The 10,405-nt window shown below is 42.7% G+C and overlaps 1 protein-coding gene across 2 annotated transcripts in view; it reads left to right on the plus strand.

Moving 5' to 3' along the window:
- Window positions 1–899: 899 nt before the first annotated feature.
- The window catches only part of LOC130389733 (tumor necrosis factor receptor superfamily member 14-like), a 10,865-nt gene continuing 1,359 nt past the window's right edge, over window positions 900–10,405 (plus strand). Inside the window, exons 1-9 of one of the 2 annotated variants that reach the window (XM_056599671.1) lie at window positions 900–987; window positions 2,351–2,679; window positions 2,793–2,918; window positions 3,187–3,342; window positions 3,626–3,713; window positions 4,215–4,400; window positions 4,925–6,736; window positions 7,446–7,612; window positions 7,767–7,888. In XM_056599671.1, the coding sequence (XP_056455646.1) occupies window positions 2,535–2,679; window positions 2,793–2,918; window positions 3,187–3,342; window positions 3,626–3,713; window positions 4,215–4,400; window positions 4,925–4,949 (726 nt within the window). In that variant the 5' untranslated portion in view covers window positions 900–987; window positions 2,351–2,534 and the 3' untranslated portion in view covers window positions 4,950–6,736; window positions 7,446–7,612; window positions 7,767–7,888. Of the gene's footprint in view, window positions 988–2,350; window positions 2,680–2,792; window positions 2,919–3,186; window positions 3,343–3,625; window positions 3,714–4,214; window positions 4,401–4,924; window positions 6,737–7,445; window positions 7,613–7,766; window positions 7,893–8,132; window positions 8,289–8,984; window positions 9,073–10,405 lie in introns of those variants that run through there. The other variant, XM_056599677.1, reaches the window with a different exon arrangement.

Raw genomic sequence — 10,405 nt, forward strand, 5'->3', positions numbered from 1 at the left:
ATTGATATTATTATATATTTTTGTTCACAGTGATGAACTCCCTGCTTTGCACCTGGTATTAACATGCGTTTTTGGGAGCTCGGATATTAACCCGTAGGCCTAATTGCCAAAACGCCAATAAATCCTGATGTAAATGAACCCAAGACAATGGTGATGTGAGAGTATCGCATAACTAATCAATTTGAACCGTTGCATGTGTGAAAGGGGTTCTAGCTAGTGTGTTATTTAGCCCAGAGTTTTGCTGGCTACACAGGTGTTGTCATGGCTTTGGAGGCCCAGCAAGTTTTTTGTTTACAGTTTTTTTTTTTTTTTCATTTCATGTTTTTGTTCCAATTTGTGATCATATTGCACTGTTTTTGTTTACAGCTAATTTAAGTGCTTACAGTTTGTGATCAATTTTGCACTAGCTGTTTTTATACTTTTGTTAGGCCTAAGAGGCCAAATGTTTGCACTACTACTGTTCCATTAAGAAACGCAATACTACTGTTCCAAAAAAAATGTTATTTTGCACAAAATCAATTCTTCAATGTTAATCTGTTTCTTGTGTAGTCTGTATATACTGCAAATACAAAACTGGAGTTAAGGTGTGTGTCTTTAGTACATGCTTATTATAGATGTGGTTGAAGGATACATTTTTTTTTACTTGTGAGGTATGAATTATTAAATCGATAGGATTTGCTAAAGTAAGTCTAGCACAGTAGTAACACTGTAGTAGTGCTAACACAGTAGTAGCAAATGCATGCGTGTACACATGCGCGTGGGCGCGCTTCGTGCGCGTGCATGTGTCCCTTATTTACGTTTCTGATAGTTGCCACCATATGGTGGCAGCAATGTGCCCGATGGCGCTGCAATCTCCCTTTATATTTACAAGAAGAGAAGACGGACCAATGACGACGACTGCGGAATGAGATTCTGGCTGCAACCAGGCAAGCACCAAATTCGAAAGGGTTGGCGGGGGGGCAATATTTTCAAGTTCTTCAAGTTGAGGTAAACTAAACTGTCCTTGAATCTAATCAGATATTCTAGTTCTATCAGATTAAATTAGTTCGTTTATATTTCAATTGGGGATGTATCAAATGTTATTATGCTGTTAATTGAAAGGAAGGTATACGAAAAAGGAAGAACATTGAAACGGCAAAAGTTATTGTGTTTAATAATTTTACCATTTAAATAGGCCTACTAAGATCAAACATGATTTCTCCATGGAACATTACATTTAAAAGATGAGGGAAAAAAATAATATTGTGGCGAGCAGCGAGCGAATGACCGGACGGGAGCAAAGGTTCAAAAGTGTTGGACCTCGTGCCAGAGGTGTAGCAGCAGAGGCAGTCCCTGATTCGGGGGGGGGGGGGGGGGGCTGGGGTCATTGATAATCCTGCTGGCTCTACTGGCACACCATCTACTGTAGAAGTCCTGGAGGGAGGGAAGCAGCGATAAACCGGGCTGCAGTGGGGAGGCCATGTGTGCGTATCACCACATGGCCGATGTGCACTGCCTGGGGAATGACCGGACTGGAGCAAAGGTCCAAAAGTGGTTGCAACGGTATATTAAGCAATGCATTTAAAGCTGGTTAAATTAGTGAATTAATAATGGATTTTGTTCACATTATTTTAAAAGGATATCTAATTAATCCCCTTCCTTGGTGGTTTTAATTCCCCAAGCAGCGTGCTGAGGCACCGAATGTGTTGTCTTGTAATCCTAACCTGATTAGGTTAGAACACATTGCTGGAAATTACGTTTGAGAGACGTTTTGTGTTTTGTTCATCGAATGTTGACATAGGCCTAGTATTTCTCATGTTGGTGTAATGATGTTGTTTCACACACAGTTTCTTACTATTATTTTACCACACACCCGTGTGTGTTTGTGTGTGGGCTACTGTATTCAACTGCTAAACCTGGGCTCCCGTCCCATCCTTCCCGTGCTGCTCGCCACAATTTTTAATCTTACAAAACATAAAATGGGTGTTTCTGGTAAAGGTTGGGGGAAAGAGGTCGTATCCAATCGGTCGTTTTTGAGCATGACTTTGAATGAGTTCAACACTGGGTCAAGATCAATGCAACTCTGCTTGAGCATGGTCGAGAAATATAATAGATTGAGTCACCGAGCGGTGAGGGGACAACTCAGAACTCTATGCATTATGTTTAGTTCTGCATTGCGTGCCTTTAAAATTCGATTTGAGTTTTCCCGTTCAGTGGGTCTACCTCGACTATTCTCCCCTATCCCATAAGGCCACTAGCTGGCTCCTGGTCACGCTGAAAAAACAATGAATTCATTCAGATAGCACATTCATTCGGATTTCTTTTAAAATGTTGCATTCATTAACTGCCTTTTTTTTGTATCTCTCCCCAGATATTTCAGAACGAACATGCATGGCCATGATGTGGCAGCCAAAATATAAAGTGTTGGACATATAACTTTTAAAGAAAAGCATGTGAAAACAATAAACCTTATTCTACAATAAATGAATTGCAGGGCATAAATTTGCTTCCCTCAAAATAACTTTTTGATGGTTTAGGTTCATACGAATTGGAAAATGTTTTCTTTCAATGTTGAATTAATTTTCAAGATATATTTACTTTTATTTATTTGTAATTTTATTGACAATGCTACTGCATCAGCAAATTGTCGCCCAGCAGAATACAGTACAGAGGAGGGCTGTTGTCCAACCTGTCCACCAGGTAAGAGACAATATCCTGACTAATTACCTGGTTCAAAACTCTAATTTGGAATGTTATTTTGTTAGTATTTTTTTTTGTTTTTTCAACATAGTCAATTGTCTTGGTTCCGACAGGAATGTATGTTAGTAGACATTGCAATCAATCCAGGAGTACATCATGTGCATCTTGCAAGGAAGGTACTTTCCAAGATGGCGACAATGGGCGTGAACAATGCTTTGCATGTAAACATTGTGATGCAGGTACATTTTCACTTTTCAACTTATTAGCTCAGTGATATGTACCCATATCATTTAAAACCCTTTCCCCATTAAACAGGACCATGAATACTGAGTAACAGGAAAGGAATGAGAAGCATGAGTTTAGATTAATGAGGGTAACAGGTGCCTAGATGCCCCTTGACTGCGCTGAATACTCCCCTTCTGTTCCTATCAAGTTATTCTAATCTAAGACTTCCTCAGACGACCTTCTCATCCTCTCAGGTCCCTCTGTAACTGTTGTGATTGACAGGTCTCGGTCTGAAGGTGAAGAAGTCGTGTTCATCAACATCAGATGCTGTGTGTGAGGTCCTGGATGGATTCTTCTGTAGTGACTCTAACAGAGGTGGATGTAGGGCCGCTCAGAGACACACGGTTTGCAGTCCTGGTCAATACATCGGTCAAAGAGGTTGGTGTCAAAACTCATTGCTGAATCCATTCAACTCTATAAGGGACCATCCAACTTCTTACCATTGAATGTATTAAAGTTATTCCATGATAATCTACAACAGTTGGGTAATGACTCCATAGACAGAAACACCTTTTGAATTACAATTCTCTATTTTCTTCTTCCTTCTTGAAGCTTTCACCAAACAATTTTGGTGAAGGTAGTTGCAATATTGTACCTCGCCATTTTCACACCAACTCAGAGAATGATCATGTTCTTATAAAACATCTATATATTCCTACAGGAACAGCAGATAAAGACATAGAGTGCCTTCACTGTACTGATGGAACATTCTCAAATGGCACATCATCGTCTTGTCAGAACCACACAAAGTAGGTGAATATCATACTTTATTTATCAATACAGAGTACATTAATGGGACATTTAGCATCAGGCCTGGGCAATATACCATATGTGTATTGGTGTGGCTTATTATTAGCAGTGGCTTATTATTAGCAGTCATTGTGTTTTTGCAGTTTACTTTTCCATTGAATTTAATCTCCATTTAAGAAAAGTAGTAATAAAATAAACGTCAAAAGTATCATAAAAGCTTGATAATCAAACATGATCTTCTATTTTCATTTCATCCAAAGTGTCCTTCAGTCATTTCTAATAGAGGTAGGTACAGGTCATTAGGATCAGGTAGGGGTCAGGCAGCTAGCTCAAGAACAAGAACATACCTGAAGGCCTACAGGAAGGTTGTGGACATTGGGGATCAAACCCAGTACCTTTGGACCAGGAGTCAAACCCCCAATCTACTATCCTCCCCCAAGGATAGGATGTACACTACACACCCTGAAACTAAACCTGTTGTCTGGTCCTTCTCATTTCAGATGTGAATCTGTGGGACTGAAACTGATGAGACCAGGAACTGATTCAACTGATTCTGAATGTGGAGAACATGGTCCACACAAAGGACTAGAGAGAAGACATGTGACAGGAATAATGCCAGGAGTCATACTGGTAATGGCTTTAATGGGATTAATCATAGCCATTATTCACAGGAAGGATAAAAAGAGGTAAGTGATACATTAAACTAACGTGTATCATGGTTACATTAAACTAACATGAGCCAAGACCACCGTCCAACAGGTAGTGGGTGGGGGTGTTGAAATAAAATACAATAGCTGTTCTGCGCCTGTGTCTGGCTGTGAAGGGTGGATATCTAGTCTGGTTTTTGTGTGTCAAATGTTGTGTGTTTCTGGTTGTGTCCTCATCTCCACCTGAGAACAACCAGCTGCAGAGCTGCTCCACCCTTCAGCCTTCAGCCCAGATAGTGAAGATGTGATGGAGGAGGATGGAGGTGTTGAGAGTGAGGGAAATTAAGGTTACTCTAAGGGTGAGGAGAGGGAGGAGGAGAGGACAGGAGGGGAAGGGGGGAGAGGGAGAGCACTGCAGAACAGCTTTACCAGAGAAGCTTACTGGTCATCAGAGAGACGCAATTGTTTGCAGAAGGTGCAGAAGGAACCGACATTACCAAAAGAGTGTTGCTGCATGTGGAGGCTGGCTGTATGTCCTGACTCTCTGCTGCCTTCTCTTCCAGAAACTACACCACTAATGTCCACTGACGGTCCTGAACCAACCAGGGACCAACAAGAACATACCATAACTATCCCTGAAACTATAGATGATCATCATGGTGACCAGAGACTGGATCCAGCCCCACCCTCAAGCCCCACACATAATGGATCTGTCTCACTCCCAGTCCACCCTCCTCAGTCTGGTCCCCCCCCACCTCCTGGTCCAGCCTCCAGTCTGGTCCCAAAGACAAGCGAGGGGTTAATAACTCGAGGTGTGAGGTGTGCTCGGTGAGGCGTCCTGGGGTTTGATGGTAACGTTGGCTTGTGTCCATGCTCCCCCCCCTGGTCGACCACCGAGCCTTCTCCAGCCCCCTGAGTGTCTCTTCCTTCGCCGTCGGCCTCCTGAACGGCTCCGCCTTCCTCTCCGGGCTCCAGGGCGGACCCGGACAGCTTTCTGCTCCCCGGGTCAGCCTCCAGAGCGGCTCTGCACTTCCGTTGGTCTGAAGCACCCAGCGCCCGGGCGCCGTCCCCCTGGGACCTCCTGCTCCCTGGGGGGACGCCCAGTTGGGACTTTGGTGATGGACCTTTGCTCGCTCTTAGCGATGGCGGCACCAGGCCTCCAGCGGAAGGAGTTGAGCAGAGCGCTCGAGCCGGGGTGTGTGGTCTGACCAACGCTGGGAGGGAGGCGGGGGCAGCTCCATTGACCGCCTTTTAGGACGGAACCGTCGTCCTGAATCTGAGGTGAGCGACTACTGGGAGCCAGTGGAGGTCGTGGAGAAGGCGCTATTTATTGTTGTTTTTTTTGCATTGTGTTATGTTTCTTTTTAATTAACTTTATTTTACTCCCCGCAATGTTATGTAAAATGCTGTACATAGAAAGATGTAGTAAAATAAAAAAAACATGAGATTGTTTAATTAACTCCACTTACGTTGTGTGGGTAACTTGGCATGACGATGTGCCATCCAAAATAATGTTCTATATTCCCATTGTCTTTAGTCAGGTCAAGATGCATACGCACTATGTTCACCCTCGTACTCAAAATGACCTTTAAGAGTCAGGAACCAGCTGATACGTCAGGCTGGGTTGACGTCAGGTTCTGTAAGGGTCAGACGTCCCCTCGGTGTCAGGAATGCTACATCCTGGGCTTTGGGACGCAACCTCGATGATTTAGGCAAGTCGTGCAGTGACATCTGCTGGCGAAATATGTAACTGCACCCCTGGTTTCACTTTTGATTTGACGCAGTTTTCATTTGCTTGATTTTGTTTGTCAGCTACTCTCAAAAATCGGACTTTAGATCCATATCTAAAGGATATACATGTTATAATATAACGCAGTAACACTTCTGGAACCGAGATTAGGAGACGGCAGACATAGGCCTGCCGGCTATCACAAGTCAAGTGCTGTCCCGGCTTTTGCGCTTTCAAGAAACCAATATAAATCATTGAAATAACTTCATGGTCAATGGCCCCGATTTTTACCAACAGGTGTGAGTGTGATTAACCATTACATGCAGTTTCAAAATGCGACCCTCCGCTGTGACAAGGAAGGTCATCCAGCAAGTGAAGTATGTTTAGGTCATGAAGTGGACGGAGGTTGGACGGCAGCGCAATGTGAAGGCGGAGTCAAACAGTAGCTCCTCTCAATAAATACATATTTTCTGAAATGACACAATACTCTAAGGATATTTGTTAACTTGTCCATGACCATATAACCAAGCGTAAGATAATTTTCCCCACAATCCGATTATTTTTCAGTGTATGGTAAATTACGATACTTTACCCTCAACCGTGCAAGTGAGAGATGAAAAGTTACTTCGTTCTCGATTGAAGTAAGGTAAGTCAAATCAGACATTCTCCTCCATATAGGCTTATATATAGATTGGTTGTATATAAAACGATAACGTCTGTAGAAAATTAGAAAAAGTGAAATACTTTCACTTTGAACAAGTCCGTCGAGGAAAAACAACGAAACCCTTCCCGTTTTCCACATTCTGCCTTCTGGCAACTTTATGGGTGAAGAATGATCCCTGAGTTTATGGCAGGGCTATTTTAAAGGGTTTGCAGCCGCCCTCGGTGACCGCAATCTGCTCCGTCATAAAAAGAGAAAAAGGCAAAGAAAGTATTGCTTTGCGTTTCTCTCGTTTAGGTCATTTGCTTCTAAAAATTAAATGGCATTTGCTAGAAATATGTCTTATTAGACTTCCATGTTGACAACGAGGTTTTACAAATCTACATTTCCTTTTATCTTATCGATGTAGGCCTAGTTTGACTCGTTTTAGATGGGCTAACGACACGATGGTATGAAAGTAACGTTTTTGCAATGCAAACTAGAGTCCTACTGGACATGTAGGCCTAAATGAACACTGGTACACAACGCAGAGAACAATGTTGATTCTGGCTTGAGTGCTTATTTTCACAACAATATAAACAGAACCAATAACCAACAATTGAACAACACTGAAACAATGATAACATTTATGAACTGCTGTACTTTTCCATCTTTTGCATTTATTAACTGCTGTATTTTTTCTATATCTCCCCAGATATCACAGAATTTCCAGAAATCAAGTCAAACTGCATATCATCATGTGGCCCGATATTTTCTATTTAGTTGTGTTTAGTTTAATTGGCCATCATGCTTTTGCATCAGCAAATTGTCCCCTAGATGAATACAGAGTGGGAATCGAATGTTGCCCTTCATGCCCGCCTGGTAAGAACCACATTTCTGAACTGTTGTTAAATATATGAATCAAAAAATAATCTGATTAAAGAAATATAAATTAATATGTATTAATACTTATTAATATAAATTAATAAGTATGAAACAAAGCCAAATGACATAGTCCACAATTTCTTTCCAACAGGATGGCATGTTGAAAAGAACTGCGCAGAGAGAAGCATGACAAAGTGCTCAAGGTGCCCCGGTGGTACTTTCCAAGCAGGCCGTAATAAACTGAAACAATGCTCTACCTGTACAAAGTGTGACGCAGGTACATTATGGAAATGCCCCTCATGCAACCCCCATATGTTGTGTGGATGAGAACGTTGTGTTGTTCATGTTGATATCAGAATTTGTGTTGTTCATGTTTATATCAGAGTTGTGTTGTTCATGTTTATATCAGAGTTGTGTTGTTCATGTTTATATCAGAAGTTGTGTTGTTCAAGTTTATATCAGAAGTTGTGTACTCTCAGGTTGTCTCAGGTTCCTCTGTAACTGTTGTGATTGACAGGTCTCGGTCTGAAGGAGAAGAAGTCTTGTTCATCAACATCAGATGCTGTGTGTGAGGTCCTGGATGGATTCTTCTGTAGTGACTCTAACGGAGGTGGATGTAGGGCCGCTCAGAGACACACGGTTTGCAGTCCTGGTCAATACATCGGTCAAAGAGGTTGGTGTCTTCCATATAAACATCAATGTTAAATTAGTAAAGGACAGCATCCAAATGTGACACTGTCCTTTACTTTGCTCTATTAAGAGGCCTTCCAGCTTAGTTGAGCATTCAATACATCGTCTTCTACTATTACCAGGTCAAAGGTAGTGACGTCACTGCTAGCATCTCTATTTGAACTTGGCCATCTTCGTTGCTATCTAACACGTTCATGTACACATTTAGTGGACATAAAATGCAACAGTCAGCGTACACTTTGGCATGCCCATCGTTACGGCTCGGTGAGCATGCAGGAGATAAAGGAATCAAAAGCACTCAGGGGGCCAAAGTCTGTGAGACTGGTCTTCACCAGAGGATTGTTTGGTACACAGGAAACCAGTAGATCAGGCAAACAATCCAGCAGGGAGAAGGCAAAGGCTTTGTCAGGGGTCAACAGGCAGTCATCAGGAAACCAGGAACCGTTGATAGCGCTATATGCTGCGACGCTTGATAGACAGAACAAATACGAAGCGGCACAGGTGAAGGGAAACACGCTGACTGAATACAGTAGGAGAGGATTGTTGGTTGAATTAATTTCATTACAAATTCAACTACTGTAATTGAATCAAGTTAATATTAATGGACAGATTTAAATAGATGAATACATTCTTTCTAATATGCTGTGGTTTCATTAAAACATGTTGATCTTTACTACAGGAGCAGCAGATAAAGACACAGAGTGCCTTCCATGTGCTGATGGAACATTCTCAGATGGCACATCAACGTCTTGCCAGCCCCACACAATGTAACCCGGACCAACTTTTAACATTATATGGAATGACTGGGTGTGTCAAGATGGGAGATGTGTAACGAGCAGTGCTGTACGGTTTTGTAGCAGGGGCAGCAGACTTAAAGGTTAAAGGTCCAGTATGGTCCATTCACACCAAGTGTTTATAATGGGGGCTGCAATCCAAACTCACAATATTGGAGAGAGTTGCCACCGCCCGCCCCCCTCCTCCCAAGACCCAAAGCTCAAGCGGGTCGCCAGGTTGAGGATAATGCATGAACACACCCGCATGACTCATCACTTAACACGATAAGCTTATCGTCCTAGAAGATTACATCATTTTGGGCTCCTCTACTACTGGCGCCTTCCAAGCCAGTACAGGCCACTGTAGCTTCTCCTACTTTGTTAAAAAGGGGGGGGGGGGGAGGGTGTAGGCCCTCAGTTGGTTAGTTAGGTTGGTTAGCAACCTACCCACTAGTTTCAACCTATACACTGAACCTCTGATGCAGTCTCTGGGCCTCTACGGATTCTGTTTTTGGGTTAGGAAATTCTCTTTCCTAACGTCAACATAAGTTTAGTCTCTTTTTTTTCCACATCTGTATTGAACGTGTGCAATACACAAAGAAAATGAGCGCACACAGTGTGCTAGGCCAGCTCTGCCAATGAGGAACCTCTGCAGCCGGGTCTTCATTGTGAAGCAGCCCAATGAGCAACCTCCGCAAGACCGCTGCATTGTCGGCATCCTAATGCAACGTGTCATTACACCAGATGTACACTAGAGGGGGATTTACTTGCCAACAATCAATTACAACATTTCAATGTTTATTAGAATCAAAGCTAAGGTTCGCTGTAGCTTGCAATGGAGGGGCTGCGCGCACACTGCACAGCCGTCATTGCAGTGGTCCGCAACATCTCGGCGGACGTCGCATTGCTTTGGCCCTGTCACACTAAATTTGTACCGGCTGCCAAATTTGTACCGGGCGCGTCATCCATACGTAATCCACTCCAAATCTGCCTGGCAACAGATGATCGCTTCGTCCGTTGCCTAGCAACGGACGATCGCGTCGAATGACGTGAACATTCGTGAACCTTCTATCTAGCGATCCGTTATCTGTATTGTGCTATTTCGTCCTTGACCTGCTTTAAACACTCAGTTTACTTGCTAAATTTGATTAAACAATTAAATACAATACAAATATAAAGTAAAAACAAGTGTTATCTGTAGGCCTACTGATATCAACATCAGTTATTAGACCGTCACACGGAGCATGCGCAGTTGGATTGGCGCGCTGCATGTTGATGTCTGTTCCAAGATACATCGTGTGTTTATTAAGGAACCCAACAAAACATT

The sequence above is a fragment of the Gadus chalcogrammus genome, chromosome 1 (genome assembly GCF_026213295.1).
Source record: "Gadus chalcogrammus isolate NIFS_2021 chromosome 1, NIFS_Gcha_1.0, whole genome shotgun sequence".
Classification (NCBI taxonomy): Eukaryota; Metazoa; Chordata; class Actinopteri; order Gadiformes; family Gadidae; genus Gadus; species Gadus chalcogrammus.